The 23,796-nt window shown below is 31.6% G+C and overlaps 1 protein-coding gene across 4 annotated transcripts in view; it reads left to right on the top strand.

Annotated features, from left to right (window-relative positions):
• The window catches only part of ASCC3 (activating signal cointegrator 1 complex subunit 3), a 393,541-nt gene that overhangs the window by 234,423 nt on the left and 135,322 nt on the right, over window positions 1–23,796 (top strand). For all 4 annotated transcript variants that reach the window (XM_063096828.1, XM_063096829.1, XM_063096826.1 and 1 more), the window contains 7 exons: window positions 8,695–8,886; window positions 9,200–9,424; window positions 13,933–14,052; window positions 16,568–16,732; window positions 18,588–18,674; window positions 19,534–19,710; window positions 22,984–23,209. In XM_063096828.1, the coding sequence (XP_062952898.1) occupies window positions 8,695–8,886; window positions 9,200–9,424; window positions 13,933–14,052; window positions 16,568–16,732; window positions 18,588–18,674; window positions 19,534–19,710; window positions 22,984–23,209 (1,192 nt within the window). The remainder of the gene's footprint in view (window positions 1–8,694; window positions 8,887–9,199; window positions 9,425–13,932; window positions 14,053–16,567; window positions 16,733–18,587; window positions 18,675–19,533; window positions 19,711–22,983; window positions 23,210–23,796) is intronic.

The raw sequence follows: 23,796 nt of genomic DNA, 5'->3' as shown, positions 1-23,796 counted from the left end.
CTGTTCAGAGAATGTGAACAAGATAAATTATATCTCTGCAGCTATTCAGAGGGTAGCAAAGCCTGAACTCCACATAGTGCTAGCTCTGTAGAACCAGTGGAAAAAGCAGTGATTGTTCTGGTACTTCAGAAAGCAGCAGGCATCTTGTAATAAACAAATTTAGCTCTATAACTCATGATTTTAGCCATCTCTTCTCCCTCCATTTCTCCAAATGAAACTTCTATTTAAAAGCTTCTTATATTTCTTTTGAGGAAAGATTTTATACAACTAAAGGAAACGATCAACAGTGAAATGACAACCTACAGAGTAGGAGAAAAATTTTGGTAATTAACTATGCATCTGACAAGGGATTAATATCCATAATATACAAGGAACTCAAAACAATTATATAGTAAAAAAACAAATAGCCCCATTAAAAAATGGGCAAAGGAGCTGAATAGACATTTTTCAAAGGAAGATGTACAAATGACCAACAGGTACATGAAAAAAATGCTCAACATAACTAGTCATCAGGGAAATACAAATTAAAACTACATTGAGATACCACCTCACCCCAGTTAGACTAGCTATAATCAAAAATATGGTGAATAACAAGTGGTGGCAAGGGTGTGGGGAGAAGGGAACACTCCTACACTGTTGGTGGGACTATAAATTAGTACAACCACTATTGAAAACAGTATGGAGGTTTCTCAAACAACTACAGATAGATCTTCCATATGATCCAGCAATCCCACTTCTGGGTATATACCCAGAGGAATGGAAATCATGTCAAAGGGATACCTGCACTTTCATGTTCATCACAGCTCTGTTTACAATAGCTAAGACATAGAACCAACCTAAATGTCCATCAATGGATGATTGTATAAGGAAACTGTGATATATATATATGCCGTGGAATACTACTCTGCCATAAAAAAGAATGAAATACTCCCATTTGCAACAACATGGATGAACCTGGAGAAACTTATGTTGAGTGAAATAAGCAAAGCACACAGGGATAAATACCACATGTACTCACTCATATGTGGGAGCTAAGAGAGAAAGAAGGAAGGAAAGAAAGACCACAGTAGTGAGTTGGACTTGCAGAGGGAGAGAACATTTTATGGGCTACAAAGCATAGTAGAGGGGAGCGGGATGGAGGTTCAGGCTAATTGGGTGGGGGACATGGGGTACAAATGCAATTTGTGGTAATGGGTACACAGCCAGTGTGAATCTGGCCCCCCACATCATGGGCATGAGGGGTGACAGTCAGCTTTGTATCTCATGAATATTCATAACCAATAAATAAATAAACAAACAAATAAATGAAATGTCCTTACATTATGAAAAAAAAAGAACAATTTTATACAACCACCACAGTGTGTATTTGCATGGGTGAATGTTTGTGTTTCAGTGTGAAAAAAATTGGACCATGTTACACAACTTTCTTGTCTCATTTTTTCTTTTACTAATATAGAGATCTTTCCAAATCAAGAAAGATCTGTTTGTTTTTTTTTTAACAACCACATAGTATGCCACAATGTGGATATTATAACAATTCATTTACCCAGATCTATATTGATGCATATTTTTGTTATTTCCAATTACTTTTTATTGTTAACAGTGCTGCAATAAACATTCTTGCTCATACTCTGAGCATTTGCGACTATATGCATTGGGAAAATTCGCAGCAGTGGAATTTATCTATCATGCAGTACGTCAATTTAAAATTTTGGTGAATGGTCCCAAATTGCCCACTAGAGATATTGTTTCAATTTACACTTCCTCAAACAGTTACTTGCTCCCACTTAACTTTGCCAGCACTGGGCAGTAGCAAGGTCTTTAAGTTTGTGCCAGATTAATAGGCAAAACAAAGTGTTACTTTATTATTATTTTGACCAGCATTTCTATAATTATGAGTGAAATTGAGCAGTTTTCATATGGGCCATTATATTTCTTTTTCTGTAAATTGCTTGTTTATATTCTTGGCCCACTGTGTATTAAATTACATGAATACCATATATATTATAGACACTTTTTGTAGTTAAACTTTGATTTTTGTTTTTGTTAGTGGGTATTTTTACCATGTAAATTTATTTATGGTGTCTGGGTTTTAGATCTTGTATATAAAGGCTATACCTACTTCATCCATGATTTTTTTTGAACCCTTTTTTATTTTATTTTATTTTTAAATTAAATCCTTGATCTATCTGGAACATATTCCAGGTAATAGTGGGCCATCACCTTTTTCTAAATACTCCCTGTTTTTTTCTGTCGATTTAAAATTTTAATATACAAAATTCTCATATTTACCTGAGTCAGTTTCTGAACTTTCTCTTCTGTGTTGTTGATCTTGCTGTTTCTTCTCTCATATTAAATTGTTTTACTTTTATTCTGTTTTCATAATATTTTCAATGCATGGTTGGGATTATCATCCTGATTATTCATCAGTTGTAGAATTTTTCCTGGATAAATTTTCAGGTTTACTTTTCAGGACGAACTTCAGTATTACCTCCAAGAAATCATGTTCATATTTTAGTTATTAGTGAATTGATTTTACAAATTCAGTTAGTAAAAATTAGTATTTTTACCAAATCAAGTTTTTCCATGTTAAAAGCAAAGCATATCATTTCATTTCTTGGATGTCCTTCAGCAGAATTTTAAAACTTTCTTCCTGTAGGTGCTGCTTATTTCTTTTTCTTTCAGTTTTTGATAGGTGGTATAAACGTGATGTTTTCTTTTATTTTCTAACAAAGTATTGTGTATATATAGAAAGACTTTTTAAAATATTCCTTTTTGAGACTGTTTTCTTCCTGAATTCTATTATTTTAGTTAGTTTTTAGTCAGTTCCCGGTTTTTTAAATAAATGTTCACTTTATCTTCAATTAATAATTGATTTGGTCTCTTCTTTTTCAGTATTTATATTCTTTATTATTATTTTCTCATGTCTAATTTTCATTGTCTGATAGGCTGATAGTGAACAAACTTGCCTTGTTCCTAATTTTAATTGATATACTCCTAATGTTTTACTATTAAGCATAGTTTAGATAGATATTTTCATTTCTACTCATTAAGATTGAATGTAGGCTTTTGTCAAATTTTAGTGCCTGGACATGATTGTATGTTCTTTATTCTTTGATTTATTAATAAAATATTAATATAAGTATATTAATAAGTGTAGTGCCCTTGCATTCTGGGATTGAATTGTACTTAGTAGTGGTGTATCCTTTTAATGGATTTATGGATTTTGTTTTCTAAAGCTTAATATTTGGATTAATATTCATGAGACAGATTTCTCTGTTGCATTCTTTTTTCTGCTTTGTTAGGTTTTAATATCAGTGCCATTACACTGCTCTGTAAAATGAATTTTGAGCATTCTATTTCTGTCCTCTAGGGTCTCTTAATAACATTAGAATTAATTTGTCTTTAAAAGTTTGAAAGCCCAGCTGTTAGATAACTTAAATTTTCTTCCATTGTTTTTATTATTTTACAATTTTCTATGACTTCTAGAATAAATCTTAATAACAGTATTTTCCTAGAAAATCATCCATCCTAAACAGTTTAAGTGGAATGTGCATTGAACTTTACAATTTTCAGATTCTTTTAAACTGTGGTATATTCCTTTTACATTTTTTAAAATTGTGGTATTTTCTTTTTCACATTACTAATTTTGAGTCTTGTGCTTGTGCTGATGTGCATGTGTACAGCTGTTTACTTTTACTTAAAGTCCAGATAATAAACATTTAAGCTTAAGGACATATGATTTCTGTCACAGCTACTCATTCAGCTCTTCAATTATAGCTCAAAAGCAGTCATAGGCAATATGTAACGAATTGATATGGCTGTGTCCCAATAAAACTTTGTATGCAAAAACAAGCAGTTGGCACATAGTTTGGCAGCTCCTGCTCTCGCCAGTAATAGCTATTGACTATTTTTGTTTAATTTGTTTCTAATTTTAAATATATTCTACCTTAGTTATACAAGTATTTCAGGTATGATGTTTTCTGAGAGCACACCTTTACTCTGTCCTATAAATATGATATGTGGTTTTTCCGTTAATTTTTTTTTATTGAAACATAATTGATTATACATGTTTGTGGGGAACAGAGTTGACTGTGAATACTTGTGTACACTGCTCCACAATATCTTAGATGTAAAAATGATAATAATAATAATTTTTTTAAAAACCTTGTGTACAATATGTGGTGATCAAATCAGGATAATTATCATGCTCATCATTATAAATCGTAATCATTCTGTGTCCATTAACCAGTTTCTCACTGACAGCCCCTTACCCTTTCGCTTTCCTGAGCCTAGTAACCACTGTTCTTGTTCTTTCTTTTTCATTCCTTCTTTCTTTTTAAATTTCTCCTTTGTTGTTTAAGAAAGACAAGAGATATATTTGAGGCTAATTCAAAAAGTTAGTGGAAAGATTTGTAGTATCTTTTAATTCTATTTTTCCAAGAACTTTTTAAAGTACCGTGTGTGTGTGTGTGTGTGTGTGTGTGTGTGTGTATGTGTGTAGAGAGAGAGAGTTGCATGTGTGTTAGTTCAGACTTACTATTTTATTCAGATGTTTTACACATAGTCCAGTCCCTTCTTTTCCTTTATGTCCTGCTCACCCCTCCTTCTAGGTAGTCACCCAGTCATGGTTACTTTACAGCCAGATTTCACCTTGACTCTGTGACATTATCTGTTTTCTCTGCCTGCATCTTCTCACTTGGATTGTTGTATTGGCCCTAAACCTGCTTATCCATTCTCTGATCTTAGCACAACTGTTTACCTCTTTATACAACAAATCTGATATTGCTTAAAAACTGTAATTGGCTCCTTTTCCACCTGTACTTGAGAAAGTATAAAGCCTGACCACAGTTCTCTTTCCCAGCTTAATTTTCTTGCATTCACCCACACCCTCTGAACATAATGCCCTCCAGACACACAGTGCTCTTTCACTCATTCCAGCTTCCGTGCTTCCATGATCAAAGTAGCAGATCATTGATTCATTCATTCAGGAAATGTGTAGTAAGCACTAGGTATGCAGAAGACACCCCGCCAAGTGCTAGCAGTACAAATACAAGTAAACTATAATATCATTGTCGTAAATGACAATACTGTAAATTCCATAAATGACAGAGTGTTAGCTCTGTCCACATGCTTCATTATAAACACATCATATTTTATAGAAATCATTTGTATATGAGTCTGTGTTCCTTACAAGTCTGCAAATTATACAAACCTCATATTTTGTTTTAAATTTCTTTATATTCTTAGGATTTGGCATATGATGACTATGTGTTTCTCATTTAAATGACCTTCTCATTGATTCTTTACAGTGCATTTTTTTTGTTAGTCACTATCATGTTTCATAAATTTTTTAGGAGGTACTTTTCTTACAAATGTAAATAATTTAGTACAATAATGAATATGAGTTTGCTTAGCACTAAATAGTCTCATGGGTCAAATTATACAGCTATACTGTATACAGATGGATAAAAATATCACTTCAAATATCTTTCTGTAAGGAACTTTGGTCCTTAAATTTTTGTGTGCATCAGAATAACTTGGGGAGCTGATTAAATATACACATCTAAGAACTTAGAAAGGTGTTTAACATCATTAACTATGAGGGAAATGTAGATTAAAACAGTGGTGAGATACCACCACATGCCTGTTACAATGGCTAAAATAAAAAATAATGACAATATCAAGTGCTGACAAGCATGAGAAATAACTGTAACTCTCATATATTGCTGATGCAAATGCAAAATGTTACAGCCACTGTGGAAATGGTTTAACAGTTTTCATAAAGCTGATGACCTAGCAGTTCTATTCCTGGTATCTACTTTAGAGAAAAGCAAACATATTCACATACACACACACAAAAAATATGTTACATGAATATTCATAAAGCCTTTATTCATAATTGTCAAAACTGGTTTTTTTTGGGTTTTTTTGTTTTTGTTTTTTTTTGTCTTTTTCGTGACTGGCACTCAGCCAGTGAGTGCACTGGCCATTCCTATATAGGATCCGAACCCACAGCGGGAGCATCGCCGCGCTCCCAGCGCAGCACTCTCCCGAGTGCGCCACGGGCTCAGCCCTCATAATTGTCAAAACTGGAAACAACCCAAATGTCCTTCAGTAGAAGATTTGCCTATCCATACTATGGAATACTACTCAGCAATAAAAAGGAATGGACTATTGATATGCACAACTTGGATGAACCTCAAAAGCATGAAGCTGGGTGAAAGACATTAGTCCCAAAATTGTCTGATTCAATTTATATAACATTCTTGAAGTGGCAAAACTATAGAGATGAAGTACAGATCACTGGTTGCCAAGGGTTATAGGTAGGAAGGGTTTAAGTAAAGAAATAGCACGAGAGAATTTCTTCCTGATTATGGTGGTGGTTATACAAATCACTATGTATTAAAATTCATAGAAGTGTAGACCAAAAGTGGAAAAATAGTCATTTTTACTATATGATAATTTTTAAAATAAGATTTAAAAAGTGCTGCACATATACTCTGGTTTCTCTTCAGATCGTATAAATTTTTGCCTTTTAAAAAGTGCACATTCCTTTTTTGTACGTGAGCTAGGCAAGATCACAAATGGAAAATTCAGATTCAAAGGTAAATAAGAATAAATAGCCCAGACTCATTTTAAGATTGTTGTCACATAGAAAAACAATGCACAGAATATGCAAGAATAGAAATAAAAGACCGAGTTCCTCACAGAGACCAGAAGGATGAACTCAGTTGGTGGCCACTGCAGCTAGTTGAGTGTGGAACCCACATGATCAGAGTAGGAGGTGCTATGTCAGCACTCCAAGATCCACCAGCTACCTTGTAAGAAAATTCCTCACCACAGTTACATACTTCTTCTGTTCAACTTCTCACTCTGTCATTGGTGCCACAGCAGGCCTAGCTAAGTTCTACCTCAACTGAGGTTTGACTAAGGAATCCACATTTTTAACAGGTATACCAGGATATTCCCATGCAGGAGGTCTACAGACATAAAACTTCACCTGAAACAAACAGCAATCCAGCAATATGATTTGTATGCTGTATCTCCTCCAAGCAACACTTTTTAGTTTCCTCTGTTAGCTCTTAGTATCCACGCTTGAATATTAGAGAAGAAATGGAATAAGTGAAATGTTTCTCCTCTCCCTACCATTGGCCTTTGAAGGATCTCTGTTATATCTTAGCAAATACCTCACAGCAGACTTTATCCCAGAGTTGTCCTGTGTTCTTAAGAGCTGCTTCAAGAAGATTGATGATAACAATATCTTTTGTCTGAAAAGATGAAAGCTGAGATAATGTGATCCAGTGTAGTTAGTCATAAAGTATATGTATAAGATGATTTCTAACAGGCTAACCACACTGTACAAAAATAAAGTAAGAATACACTCCCCTTGAAACTTGAAGAAGATAGTCTTTTTTTTCAAGTACATGCATATTTTGTTTTGGACTCTAAAAGGCTCAAAATGCGTAAGATGTTATTTACTTGACTGGCCACTAGATGGTGGGGTTTGTTAACATATTACCTTGGTTTTATAATTGAAGCAGATTTCATTGAGTGCTATTTTCTTAGATAATTTTCTTAGTTAATTGTTATTAACTTAGAATTTTAAAATTTTAAGTGACATGAGAAATAATCAATGTGGCAAAGTCTGGACTAGAATCCCAGTCCCTTAAAATCTCATTGCCTGCCAGTATAGTGCCCCTTACATAAAAAATATGGAAAAAACTTTTCAAAAAGAAACTGTTCAATTCTTGATGATGAGATTTTCAGGCAATAGAGAATAAAAACATGATGTAGTGCCCAAACAGAAATTTAACTATATAAACACTTTTTTAAATGTTTATGTATTTAATTTTGCAGAAAAATTTTCTCTATTGTATAGTGAGTCTTCAGAGAACCTTGGAAGATTTTCTACTGTAGCATATATGCAGATAAATATACCACATCCCACACATCTGAGCTCAGACAAGGCCAAAGAACAAACTCCAGAAGTGAAGTTAATATACTCGGGGCAATTTTAAAGTTGACAAACCACGGTGGGTGGTCAATACCTTCCCATCAAAGATAATGAGGAGCACAGCTATAGGTGAACAAAGTTTGGTTTTCTGACTCTGCAATGAGGAAGACCATGGGGGCACCATGGGGTATCTCAGTAAAGGGGGGGGGGAGTTTCTAGGCAGTGAGTCTGGAATATAAAGTATAAAGACCCTGAAGTGGGTGTGGATTTTTTTAAAAAAGAGACTCAGAGAAAAAGCCAGTCATTGTGGCTGGTGTGGGTAAGTGAGCTTAGGGGGTGGGATTGGTTTTTCTAAGGTCTTGCATTGTTAGGACTCTGACCTTTACATTTTTAAGGAGTTGGAAACCACTGAGATTTATGCTTATTTTTAGTAGAGTATTTGGGGGAGGATAAAAAAATAGGTGTTATTGACTTCAATAAGGGACAACTGGATGAAAGAGACACTTTCTTTTCACTTCATTCCTTTTGAATTTTGTGTCATGTTTGGGAATTACCTGTTTTTTAAGATAATGGCATATAATTTTTTAATGATTTTATGTAAGATTTAGTTAGACCTTAAGAGGCTAAAAAATAAGTGAATGCTTTCTTTGATAAACTCATTCAACAGAAATCCTAAATAACAGTTGCTTTCAAATGCTAAGTAATATTCTTTTATGTTTTGTTGACATATACTCTAGGTGCAAAAGTCAAGAAATAAGCAAGTACGAGAATTATTCCCAGATGGTTTTAGCATTCATCATGCAGGAATGCTTCGGCAGGACAGAAATTTGGTTGAAAACTTGTTTTCTAATGGTCATATCAAAGTCCTGGTCTGTACAGCTACATTAGCATGGGGTGTCAATCTTCCTGCTCATGCTGTTATTATTAAGGTAAGAACTTACCTTTTTTTGCACATGGATTTGTGTGTATCTTAAAAAAAAATCTCTAAATTGATTTATTTAGAAAATATTGTGATTTGGCTATTTCTTTGACTTTGAATGTTATTTATATAAGGTCAGAATTATTTTCTCCAATAAGGATCTAGTTTATACTGTGAAAATTTAACTCTATCACAGATGATGAAAGGATTAGTTAAAGTACGCTTTTGAGATCTTGCCATATTTGCCTAATTTCATTTTTCAGCTCATCAGGATTATATTTGTGTGTGTTTATGTAAATTTTTATTAACTTTTCTTCATCTAGGGAACACAAATATATGCTGCAAAAAGAGGCTCTTTTGTTGACCTTGGAATTTTAGATGTCATGCAGATATTTGGCCGTGCTGGACGACCACAATTTGACAAATTTGGGGAAGGAATCATTATAACAACACATGATAAACTCAGCCATTACCTCACTTTGCTCACTCAACAAAACCCAATTGAGAGTCAGTTTCTGGAAAGCCTTGCAGATAACCTAAATGCAGAGGTAAGATCTAATGAGTAATAGGTTGGAATAGAATCATCAACTTTAAGAGTGACTAAGTAAAATAAAGATTGAGTTTGTTACTATTTTGTAGTATTTAGAATACATCTTATGCCATATAGTCATAAAATAAAATAAACTGAATGACAGTATTGTTCATTAATTCAGAGCAATATAGAATGCAGGTGATAACTGATAAGAAAGAGCTCAGTGCTAAAAGACCTATTTTTAAACTGTGAAGTAGCAAAAATCTTACTAAAACTACAAACGAGGGAAACAAATAGCAATGACAACAACTAATATTTGTATTGGAGTTTTATAAAGTTTTATGAAGTATTTAAATAAAAGCTTTTATGAGGATTATAAAGCTCTTTTATCTTTGTTAGGTCATTTGATTAATTTCATTATATAAAATGTGATTGCTTAAATTGAGCTAAACATGATAATTTGGGGTGTGTGTGTGTGTGTGTGTGTGTGTGACTTTTATGATAGAATTAAAAAACAGACCCTGGAAGCCTAGGTAACATCTTAACTGTTAATAAACAGTGTAGAATATACAATGTAGTATATATGTATCAAACATTCAAATGAGGCGTCATTGTTTTGTGATATTTTTAATCACTGCTCTGCTATTCAACACTCCCAATTCAGTATCCTTTCTTACCTGCAAAGTTCACTCAAATAAAGTTTAAAGTAGGTAAGATATAAATATTAAATGAATAAATAAAATATTTACAATCAAATATTACATATTGTGTACAAGTCCTATATAACTATAGAACATAATTACAGTTAGTGACATAAATGTCATTCAAATAATGAAACATCTACCTTGAATTTTTAGCTAATATAGTGAAGTATAGCCATTGCTAAACTTTTTTTCTCATATTTTAGTCTACTGGAAAAGTTCTCTACTGAAGCAAATTTTCCTGTTAAGGAAACAAACTCCCTTAAATTATAGTCAAATGTGAAATTAAATGTGGTAACCTGCAGAAATCAAGTGTGAAATTAGTTTATAAAATGAGTGTGTGCTGTGTTCTTAAGGTAATGGATTTTTAAGTCTTTAGATTCCCAAAATCTTTGCAAGACTCTACAGTGGCAATAATCAACATAAAGGTCACGATAGATAGGAATGTTGCCTCTATTAATTTTTTTTTATTTCATGAATGTCAATTTCTGACCAGAAAAAGTGGGGAAATTATGATGTTAAGTAATTTAATGCAAGCATTTTATGAGGCATCTTTGCTGATTGATGCCTAATGGGGCCAACTCCATAATCCTAGTACTGAAGGGTCACAAATCCCATCCCTATATAAAGGATTTTAAGTTTGCACTGAGAAAAACACTGATGCTTGTTTGAGGCATATTAAAATTTATTCATCAGACATTACTGGGTACCTACTCTGTGCCAGCTCCCTGTAGCCCATACTTTAAAATTATTTTAATCTTTCAATAACCTTACATATATTTTCTATACTGTCTCTGTCTCTGCAGGATGTTGTACAAACACCTTGACCTTGGATTTAAGGCCTCCACAGGCTGACCAACCTTCCCAATTCTGGCTCTAGTTACTCTCCAACACAGGTCTTCTACCCTAGACAGGCTGTTACTCTACTCACTTCACCTATAAAGTCCCAATTTTCTCATTTATAAAATAGGGATACTCTCACTGGATTGTTGTGAAAATTTAATAAATGCCTATGCCAAGTTGGTATGCAGTAAGTAAATAGCATCACTTACCATTTTCTGGTAGTCCCTTCATACTCAGCCCCATTTATACTTACTGCCAGCACTGAAATTTTAGTTGAGTAAATAATGAATGATAGCATAGTGTTTTTTTCTATATTTACTATAGTCATGTACACATGTACATATATATACACACATACATACTCATGATGACTATAATATTTGCTTATTTAGTTTTCATATGATTTCAACCAGTTTTTAAAAACACATACAAATAAATAATTAAAGTAACCTTAAAGCTTAGATAGGTGAATTAGATATGAGGTGATACTTGAGTCTTATTTCTAGATACTGAATTTGGGGTGGATTTTACTTTGCTCTTTAACAGCATAAAGCTCTATCACATTAAATACTAATGTAACTTTAGTAAGTTTCACATGTTAGATGGTTTTCTTTGGAAGCATTTTTTAATACACATTATATGCTAGGTGCTGTGGATGATTTGCTCATATATATCATTTTAATTAGTTACAGATATCTCACCTCCATGACTGGGGAACTTCTTGAGGCAGGGATCATGCCGTTTGTTACCACATCCATTGTGCTTTACATAGTACAGGCTTATAACTGACTTACTATATGATTATTGAGACGAGTGAATACATTTCAAAGAGATACCATGAAAAAAATACTTATTTTGTAAAAGCCTCCTGTACTAAGTAGACACTAGGTGACAGAAAATATTTGCATGTAAATTTTTATTTTTGTCACTAGGTGGCATTCAAGGATTAGCCTCAAAATAAGGTGTGTCATCCTTCATCAATTGACATTTATTTTTCTGAGCAGTCTTTCTTTTTAGTGAGTAGTTACAAGACTTGTGTTGCTTGATCTGATCTTTATACTTCCTTCTTTCCTTTAATCTATCACTGGTACCAGTAGGTAATTATTAATGTTAATTTACTAAGACCGAGTTAGAAAATAATAGCAAGCTTATTTAATACTTTATAAAATGTTCTACTCTTAGGAGCTGTTTGATATTATTTTAAAATAGTATCATAAGGTCATAAAGGAACATAGGTCATTATTTTAAAATATCATAAGATCATAAGGGAATGTAGGTGATATGGCATATGATTTAATACAATTTTGACTGTCAAATAATGTCACATGGAAGAGACTTTCAGATTTTTAATCATATCATCACAGTACAGTAGTTTCATCTACATAAGCAGATGAGAAAATGTTTAATTGCCTTCTACTTGTAAACCTTTAGGAATTGTTACACAACTGCCTCATTGACTCAATTTTAGTTCTGGCTGTTTATTTTGTGGAAAGCCTTACAGTTTACATTTTATGAAATATATATATTTACCTGTATTGTAGATGGCTTAGTCATTTGTAAGTAAGTTAGCATAAATGCAAAAGTAAGTCAACAGAATCTCCCATCACATTTTCTTTCACTTTCGGTCATTTTTCTTTAACAACAAACAGGATAATATATTATTATAAAGAAAATTATATATTGCTATATCTCATCTTCACTAAAGACAGCTAAACCTTTACATATTTATTTCACAGAATTAGTTATAGGAAATTAAAATTACAATACAGGAATTAAGGCAAACATGAATGTTTTTATTTTCATTAATACTAAAATGAGAGAGTTGGTTTCCCTTTTTTTTTTTTTTTCTCCTAAAAATTAATAATTTAGGTAGGGAGCATCTCTTCTTTGTTTAAAGTATTAGTAGGTAAAAAAATTGTTTTCAGGTAAGGGTTGAGGAAAAAATATACAACTATGAAGTTTCACAATTTTTAAAGTAAAATGAACACATTGAGTAATAGCAAAATTACTACCTATAGATCCATTAGCTAAGGAAATAATACTTTTAAGAAAACTTTTTGTTCAAATTCTGTGCTATTATTGTTTAACAATTCCTTTCTCTTTTTTATACAGATCTTAAATGCTGTTGTTCTGTTTTTAAATTATTAATCTGTGGTTTCATTGAATTGATATATTAGAAATCTTCATTAAAATGCTATATTAGAAATTATATTTCTTTCAAAATATTGTCTAAAGAATCGTCCAGTGTTTATTATGGTTTAAATGTATAAATATCTAATTTTCTTCTATAGGCTGTTTTAAGTTTACAAGTAAAAAATAAAAACCACTCCCTGTTCTTGTCTTATGATTTTTTAAAATATGTATGTGTTATTATGTATGAATCCCAATAAAATATGCTTTTTGTGCAGAAACAATTGCATTTTTCTTTGTATTCAATTGTATTTTTATACTAGCAATCCTGCAAATGGGTATCTTGAGAGGTAAAAGCTAATGTTATGCCCTCTGTGGTTTTGTTGATAACAGTACGCAGAATTAAGATAAAGAGGGATAGAATTAGCAATATTTCATTGTTCATATTCCAGTACAATAACATTTAAGTTTTTCAGTAGTGTGGTCGCATAAAATGAAACTAAAACAAAATGGATACCGAATAAGAGAAAAATTAATGAATGCCAAAAATGTCCTTAATGCTAGGTAGAATTAAACTCCATTTAAGAAAGAATAATCAAATGCCATAATATTGAATAAATTCAGTTTTGGGAGATAGCATTTCTAATGTAGTATTCTAAAATTAAATGAGGCAGGACTGATTTTTAATTAATTGGAGAAGTGTCATGGCCAGTAATTGTGCTTACCTTCTGTTAAACACAGCATAATGATGTATTTTAAAAACTTGACTTCTGCCAAAAGGGTCTTTGATTTGATGTAATGTTTAACTTAAATGCATTACTTCAATTTTTGTTGTGTTTTTGATTTGCAGATTGCTCTGGGAACAGTTACTAACGTGGAAGAAGCAGTGAAGTGGATAAGTTACACTTATCTTTATGTACGGATGAGAGCAAATCCATTAGTATATGGCATCAGTCATAAGGCTTATCAGGTAGAAAACTCATTTATAAAAAAAAAATTAAAGCCTTCTTTTTGGTTCTATAATTCTTTCATGATATGAGGATAAATATTTGCTACTCTTGCCTCATCTGAAAAGAGTTAAATACCTGGAAGAAAAACAAAGAGCTTTAATCTTTTCTAGGAAATACTAAGAAAAATTAGATTGTCCCTCTGTAATTATTTTGTTTTATTTCTCTTTTCCCACTGATACTAATAAGTTAATCTTTACATTATATTTATTTATTATTCAGGTATATTTCCATTTGATAATAATATTTTGGTATGATTTTTTTAACTATGATAAATTTAGTTTTTGGAATAAATCAAACATTAGGAAACTTATAGACCATTTTGGATAATAGGCTTATGCTATATACAATCTGTTCCTTTTATCAAGTCCCTTCTAAACCCTATTATAAAATTAAAAGGCAACATTAATGAGTTATTAACAGTTTGGAGGCTGGGATCTGTTTCATGATGCGGTGTGTATGCATCGGCTGAGAATTAGATGCATACGTTAGTAGCTCTTCCCATGAATTCTACAGTTGTCTGGTCCATGTGGCTTACAGATTCTGTGAGGTTTGTTTTGTCTTCAGAACTCTGCTTTATATACTGTAAATGCTTCCTAATTACAGATAAAATCCAGTTGTTGTCTAATGAAAATGTTATTTTCCTGTTTTCATATGGATATTCACTAGTATTAAGTCAAAATTAGTAAAGTGTTAAGTGAGAATTAGTGAAGAAGTTCAATTTGACTCAAAATTATTTTTTTCTTTCATTTTTACTTTTCTTATGCGGTAGATTTTACCATGGGAAAATTGAAACTTAAAGCTTAGGGTGGAAAAAAATATTAAGAAAAGCAGCAGCAGTAAGTATAGTTCTGAAGCCATTAATCTGGAATGATTAGGTTTTCATACTTGGGTTTACTCTAGATGGAGTTCAACTACCATTACTCTTCTTAGGTGAAACATGTGCTAATCTTCAAATGGATGTCTTGTTTTACAGCCAGATTGTTATCTTATAAAATACAGGTCCATTATTACCTGTAACCTTACATATTTTAAAGAATATGGTGTTAGCTATCCTCATTACAAATATGGGCATTGTGAAAATAGTTGATGGCACTATGAAAATATTCAGAAGGGGTAAATGAAACACAACATAAATTTTCATGGGCTAAGTCATCTCAGATCTTGTGACAAAATAAGCACATCAGTTGATTTTTAAGTACTAGGTTCATATCAGAAGTCATTTTTGTGTAATTTTTTGGTATAAAGAAAGTAAATTGTTTTTTCTTCGAGGATACATAGTTTTCTATTTTCAAGTTTCAGAGTCTGTGTTTTGATTTTATCTCTCAATATGAATTTGTAGCCACAAAAATCTTATGAACTAACACAGATCAAGTAATTTAACATATTTTAATGGCTTATTAATATGTGATTAATAAAGTGTTTTTACAAAATGAGCCTCATACGTAGAGTATATTCCTTGTACCAGATATTTAATATTTGCTTATATGACTCTTGACTCCATCTTACTTCCCTGCAGTTGATTTCCCTTTACTTCATTTTTCTGATTTTTAAAATTTATTTTAGCTGTCTTTTGTGCATAAATAATCTGCCATAAAGATCTAAGTTAGAACAAATCATAGGGATGTTAACTCATTAATTGATTTCTAAAGTGTTTTTATACTACACTTACCCCCCATTAAAAGTTGTATTTCATTTTATTGCTCATGACCAGAGAGTGATCTTTAGGACTTGGCATGTATACATGTATGGGTGTACATGTGTGTGTACATACATGTATTTTCACAAAGACAGGTCATTATAGCAAGAATATTTGTTAATTTCTTATGTTAAATATCATTTCTGCTTAGAAGAAAACTGTAATATAAGAAATAGTTTCAAAACTGTAAAAGAATTCATTGTCAACTTCATTTTACACTTTGCTTCTATTATTATTATCAGCAAAATGGGTTTCCCATCAGTATTATCAAAACAGCTAGAACAATAGAACTATACTTTTGAAAGGATAACTTTGAATTTATTTTTGTATTTCTTTACTTTGACAAAGGAAAGCTTTTTTGCTATTATTTTCTCCAAATAATTGATAAAGTAGGAATGTAGTTTGATATTTTAAAATCCCTGTTTATGTTAGTGCAGGAGGGAAAAGAAAATTATTGGGTTTTTTCTTATATTTGATTTGCATTCTTTATAATCTGAAAGATTATAAGACATCTAAGAATTTTAGATTCTAAAAAATATGAGGGTGTCCAAAGAGAATATGCAGATTGATAATTTCAGTGAATTTTTAAAGCTTCCTTTACTTAATGAAATAAAATATTTTCTAGTTATTTTCTAAATGTACAAGATATACTTTAAAAATTGTAATTAAAAGGCTAAAACAAAAAAAATGAATAAATAGTAATTTCCATAAATAGGGATATGTTTGCAAGTCATGACTCTCTAAAGAACTAATCAAGTGTTTATATTTTTTTCCTGTAGATTGATCCAACACTAAGAAAGCATCGAGAACAGTTGGTCATTGAAGTTGGACGAAAACTAGACAAAGCGCGGATGATTCGTTTTGAAGAGCGAACTGGGTATTTTTCCTCTACTGATTTGGGTAGAACTGCCAGCCACTACTATATTAAATACACCACCATTGAGGTATTATACTGAGAGAAATAAATACAATAATGTTTGTTTTTTAAATGCAAATACTTTCTAGACTTCAAAATATATGATTAGAGCTAGCTGGTTAGCTCACTAGGTTAGAGTATGGTGTTATAACACCAAGGTCAAGGGTTCATATCTCCATACTGGCCAGCCACCAAAATATATATATTATGAAATAATATATTAAATATATTAATATTTTATACTAATATTATAAAAATATGTATTATATTATTAATGAAAAATAACACAAAACAATTAATAGAGCAAAAAGCATTTAACTTATATGAATTTAACAATAAGCCCTCAGTAAAGACAGAAAAGAAAGAAGACTTTAAATAGTAAGGACCCTTTTGCCATTCTGTTCAGTGAGCATATCCCACGTAGTAGGCACACCCATGCTTCCAGTAGTCAAAGCATATTGGTGAGACCTATGGAACGAATGCCTGAATGATTTTAAGTGGGAGTTGATGGCTTAATGATATCTTTGAATAAAAAGTTGAAAAATTAATTGCAAGTTATTGAGAAACACTGACTAAAGAAGAGTTTTAAAAACTAATAAAATTATCAGGTCAACCTAGCTGTACTATATGGGCAACTTAAGGGATTTTCAAGGATAATTTTGACAGTCCAATTATAGCCTTGCTTGTTACCTTTTAACAGTCCTGTGTAAGATGGGGTGCCACTTTAATATCTACATTTTTAAAAGTATATGCCTGTCTTCGTGTGTGTTTATATACATATGTCAATACATGGGAAAACTTAGTGATTACCAGTGAAGAGAAAACTTAAATTTAAAGAGAGGGAAATGGGTTAAGGTGAATTTTTGCCCTTTTATTCTATTTCTAGAGAGAAAGTTTAAATTTTTTTTCTTATATTCATTTTTATTTTGTACTTAAAATTGTTTTTAAAACGGGAAAAGTAATAGAAATAATTCAAATGAGATTTCTTCAGAAATATAAAAACCTCTGCCTATATGAAATCTGGGTTTTGTACTCATTTAACATTTTCTTATGCATATAACAGGTTTCAGAAAACACATTCAGTGTTTACTAGATTTTCCCCATCTTTTCTCAAATAAACGTTGTATTTGTATAGCACTTTATGTTCCTTCAAAACCTTTTCACATACATTATCCCTCAACTGTGATCTGGTGGTTCCTCTGCCCAACACATTTTCCCTGGCTTTTCACTCCTTCCATCATCTAGTCACGTTCAGTCATTTTGTCCACTAAGTAACCTTTTCATTTGTCCACTTGCTAGTGTGTTGCTGCCAAACTACATCCTAAACCTGTTTGCAGTTCTTTTTCAGGAGCTCTTGCCCTTCTTTAGCTTTGTCTTTATTCCATAGGCCTTTGACTGATGTTTTTTTTTAATCCCAGTTTCCTGATTTTCTTTATGTCCTCACTAGTATTATTGTGGGAATCTTCAAATTACATATTTTCTAGTTATTCCTCTGTGAATTTTATATTAAATACAGGCAGTTTAGAGCTGGTGAATGGTGCAGATTTCTATATGCCTATGCTAAAAATGAGCAAAGATCAGAATGCTATGATGAACATTTTTTTAGATATCTAATATAGTTCTCATTAACTGTTTTTAGTCATCTTTTTGCTTCTAAAGGTCTTTCTTAGATAATCATGTTTTAGGAATGTTTTTCAGTCTTTGATAAATTTAAATAATACTTTTAAAGCAATAATTTAGAATACTGTGCCACAGACATTATAACTCTGCATTGCCTAGGGCTCATATGTTCTGTAAGAATATATGATTTATAGTCACAATTTTAATTTTAAATATTTTATTGGACTTTTGATTTTAATCAAATATAACACTTACTTTGGTAGACCTTTAATGAACTCTTTGATGCTCACAAAACAGAAGGTGATATCTTTGCTATAGTCTCCAAAGCTGAAGAATTTGATCAAATCAAGGTAAGATTACTTGAAGTTTGAATCAGATGTGTACAACATATATGCATTCATTCATTTATAAAAACGTACAATTAAATGTTATTCCTGTTAAACTGTATATGGCATTTTACATTTGGAGTATCAACACTGTTCTTCCATTTATCAACAATATTCACTCTCCTAGATTACACTATTATGTCACAGCTGACACCATTCTTTGCACTATACCTCAAATCAAATAAGTAAGTTTGGCAGTAGTATAACTGTCAAAGAATGTGGTATGTAGATTTGGGGTTATTTACATATAAGATTCACTGAGGAAAATATAAAGGACATGCGTGATTCAAACTTAGAAATGAATATTTCTGTGCCAGTATTATAATTTAATCTTATTAATAGTGAAAACTTTAATACTTTGAATCATAGTACTTCACAGCTTTAAGCTGTGAATGTGTTATATCATATGAAAATATATGACTATAATGAATGCATTTGAAGATAATTCAAGTTTGCCCTAATCCAGTTGGGCAGAGGTTTTACTCTGGTTAAATAAAAAAATGAAATCTCATCAATTGAAGGATAGTGAGGTCAGAAGATCTAATTTTTGTGGCATATCAAATTTTTATATGTCAATGGCAACTTTAATATTGGTGATGAATAATAAAATGTAATTGTATCAGTCTCAGTATAGTTTTATATTATATTTTATTAACTATACCTGTGGGAAAATTAATATTACTATTAATTTATCTATACAAAAGGAAAATATTGAGTTATAGTAAATGGAAACTTTAAAAATCAAGTAATGTGATTTACTTTTAATTCAAAAAATTTCAATAAATCAACCCAATTATTCCTACAAAAACATTGATTTTTCTAGGTTAGAGAAGAGGAAATAGAGGAGTTAGATGCTCTATTAAACAATTTCTGTGAACTCTCCGCTCCTGGAGGTGTAGAGAATAGTTATGGGAAAATAAACATCTTACTTCAAACTTATATCAGCCGCGGAGAGATGGACAGTTTCTCCCTCATATCAGATTCTGCATACGTTGCACAGGTAAGAATCTTGCTTCCTTTTCATCTTCTCTTCCTTGTCTATCTTTAGACACCTAGGAATTAATTCATGCTATACTGTGAATGCATTGCTTTGTGGCATGCTACCAAACTACCGTTTTATCTTAGAACTGGCTCTGTTGGGCCGAGCCCGTGGCGCACTCGGGAAAGTGCAGCACTGGGAGCGCTGCAACGCTCCCGCCGCGGGTTCGGATCCTATATAGGAATGGCCGGTGCACTCAGGTCACGAAAAAAGACCAAAAAAAAAAAAAAAAAAAGAACTGGCTCTGTTAAGTTGTATATCTTCAGTATAATCTCTGCTTGAAAATCAGGACCGCTGGTAAGATTTAGTAGTTAGTTTGGCCTTTTTTTTTTTGATGTTGCTTTTGTTTTCATTATAGAGTTTTAAAATACCAATATCTGATTTTTTTCTGCTTTAAATAATAATTTTTTTTTTTTTTTACTTACAAGGGGCAGTGACAGGAGAATATTTCAAGCATAAAGAAAAGACTGTGGAACTTTTGTAGTTTTCACCAAATATGAGAAATAATAACAAATTTTTTAACATTAAATAAGCTTAATAAATATATTTCATACCATCTATTAAGTATGATAAGTCTCTGATAAAAAAGTAATCCTCCTTTTCTAATGTTGATACTTAAAAATTGCGGACTGAGTGAAAATTATTCTTTAATCTATAACTCATTTAACTTATAACTTTGAAAAAATACTGTGATATAAAATGTTCAAATATATATGTTTTTGTGTTTAAACCCTCCAGTGAAGTAGTTTATTTTTTGCCCTATTTATCTTTAAAAGAAAAGGTTTTCCATCCTGACATCTTGAAAAAAAATTTTTTTTACCTATTAAGAATACATTTATCATTATTTTTCAGTGAGTAATGCCGCCTTTAAATTAAGAAGAAAATAAAGCTTAATCTTACTTGAAATATGGAAACTACTCTGCTGTTATCTTGTATTTGTAATTTTTTTCAAACAATACAGAAAAAGTATGCTTGTGTTAAATAATTACTATTACCAGCCATGAATACTCAGGTGTGCTTTGAAATAGCTATAAACATGAAATATTTACAAACATGAACAATATATTGGTAAACAATTTGAATGACTGTAGTAATTTAATCATTGTAACCAAGAGAACAGGTGGTAATTTCATAAATTATATAAAGTAAATCTGTAGATGTAGTGAAAACATTATTATATTGTCTAAACTTTATAGCTTCTATAAGAATTATTGTTTCTAAGTTTATCTGTTTTTTTGAAAAGTAATGTAATATTGTCATTTCATATTTCCTTATGTTTTATGTTGATATAGTTAATAATTTAAATAAAAGGGAAAGCTTTACCAGGTTCTGGATGAATAATAAACTGGTAACATTTCTACTTGATTCAAGATCATGAAGATGTTATCAGAGACTGACATAAGAATTGCTTTACAGTATAAAACTTACATTCCCTTCATGATTGGTGCCCAGGAAGTCAACCTCAGATTAAAGACATATCTCAAAGCTTCCATGGTTTTTCTTGAATAGCCATTATGGATTTATCATCCTTGAATGCATTAGATAAAATATACTTTTTATTATATTTTCAGTTTAGCCATCAGTAATTCCACAAACACACTTTCAGCTCTGTAAAATGGTGTTTCCCTCTATATTTCTTAAATTTTCTTCTCTCAGCCCCTAAGGTAAACGCTTGGCTCACATATTCTATGATTTTATTTTTTTAAAAGGCTATGTACATGTTGTAGACTTTGATCATTATTCCCACCCAATTTATATCACATTAAAATGTCCTGTTTGTATCTTGTCATATGGTATTTCTCCTTCTATTTCTTTTAGCTTGGGTACACGTTCTGAAATATGAAAAATAACAAACTTTCAAAGACAGTCAAGAAAATTAGTCTGACAGTATTTTACAAGAACAAGTGAGAATCATGTAGGAAAATTATTTAATAGATATAATAATCAAAATCTTCATTTTATTCATGATTCACTGGATCTCAAAACCCATTTTTTTCATTCTTAATGGGTATCAGAATGTTCACAGACTTCTAAATATCATATTTCTTCATAAGGTTCTATTACTGAAATAAAATAGTCAAATTTTATCAACAGACGAATGCATATTTTATATAAAATGTAAAACCTAAACCTTTAACTCTTCTGGTCAGTTTTGACTCCATAATTTTTAGGCTGGATCATCTGTTTACCATTCAAAATCCTTACTGTTTTTTCCTCTTTTTATGATGTTGACCAGATTTAACATTATTCATTTTCAAATACAGATGTTATTAGACATTGGAAGGTGTCTCTAAGTTTGTGATTTTAAAAACAGATGTCTCTAAGTTCATGATTTGAAAAACAATCTCCAATAAAACAATCTGCAAAGTTAATGATAGATGGAAGGAGGCAGAACAAGTGGGAACTAGCTGTAGAAATGTGAAAAAAGGCTTTATTCATTGTAACTTTCTATATGTCTGTTAACGAAGTCATCCTCAGACCACAGAGTTTAGAATTGTAAAGTTAGATTTGGAGTCATTTAGACCTGATTTTGCATAGATTCTCTGACACCAACTAGCTGTGTGACTTTGGTTAAATTTTTTACCTCTCCAAGCTCTAGTATCTTTATCCATAAAATCATAATGTCAATACCAATCAAATGCAGTTGTTATAAAGATTAGATGAGTTAATATATATAAAGCAAGTTAATACATTGCTTCGTTTATAGGGAGCCATTAACATGGCCCGTTAATAAGAGTAGTTGCACTCATTGATATTTTCTTTATCACCCTTCCCTCACTAATTTTCTCCCTGACTAGATCCCAAAGTCTTTTTCAGTTCTCCTCTAAATAGCCTTGCAAATTTAATCATTCCACTATATAACCAGAGGCATCTTTACCTGTATGTTATATTCTAGACACCTCAACAGCCTCCTAAATGCTTTGCATGTCTTTTGTCTCTTTCTACTTTATTCCTGTTTAGAGGGTATAAGGATGGTGTTTCTAAAAACTTGGAAATAAGGCTGAAAGTTAACCCTGAGAGTTAAGCAAGTAGCACTCACATATAAAGGATGTGATTATTCTTATGTAGAAATAATAAGGATAGTTAGGGTTATATGAGAAAACATATTGCCCCACAATTCAAGGATGCAGCTCGACTTCCACTTCTTTTCAGACTGAATTTGAATAATAAATTTATTGACACCTTTAAGAGCACAGTGGATCTAACCACCAATCTCCCTCTTTTATTCTTCAGAATGCAGCTAGAATTGTCCGTGCTCTTTTTGAAATTGCTCTGAGGAAACGTTGGCCTGCCATGACCTACAGGCTTCTGAATCTTAGCAAAGTCATTGACAAGAGGCTTTGGGGTTGGGCTAGCCCTTTGAGACAATTTTCAGTCTTACCACCACACATTCTAACAAGATTAGAAGAAAAAAACCTTACTGTGGATAAGCTGAAAGACATGAGGAAAGATGAAATAGGTGAGAAGGAAGCAAAAAGTGTTTGAATGTATTGTTTTGTGCAAATAAAATATTTTACTAGATGTAAAAGAAAATTATTGTGAATTTTCATATTACTCAAGATAAATTTTAACCATAGTTATGAAATCTCTTTTTCATTTATGGGAACTAAAACAAAAATCACTCTAAGTTTTATGAAGTTACTTGTCAGAATTAGCAATTAAAATGAAGTTTATATTGTCAGCCCCTTAAATATTTAATGCACAGAATCATAGGTATAAATGATGAGAATCATTCAATGATGCTTATTTTCAATTTACTTCTTAATGTTAAATTTATTTCAAAATCTTTTGTTATGTATATCAGCAGTATCGCAGCAAAAAATTATGTGAACATTAAGCTCTACATTTCTCCAGAGTTTCTAAATAAGTTTCACTACATGATATGCATCTTTGAACCTAGTTGGTATCAGTATATACATAGAATTTGCTTTTTTCACATAATATTAAAAAGTTATTCCTATATACATTTTCACGTATGCTAACGTTGTATTGGACAAATATATAATGCACCGATTAGGTGCTATTTCAATTCTGAATAGTATAGAC

The sequence above is a fragment of the Cynocephalus volans genome, chromosome 5, assembly GCF_027409185.1.
Source record: "Cynocephalus volans isolate mCynVol1 chromosome 5, mCynVol1.pri, whole genome shotgun sequence".
Taxonomy (NCBI): domain Eukaryota; kingdom Metazoa; phylum Chordata; class Mammalia; order Dermoptera; family Cynocephalidae; genus Cynocephalus; species Cynocephalus volans.
The sequence above is the reverse complement of the archived record's forward strand: the minus strand, read 5'-3'. Positions and strand labels throughout refer to the sequence as shown.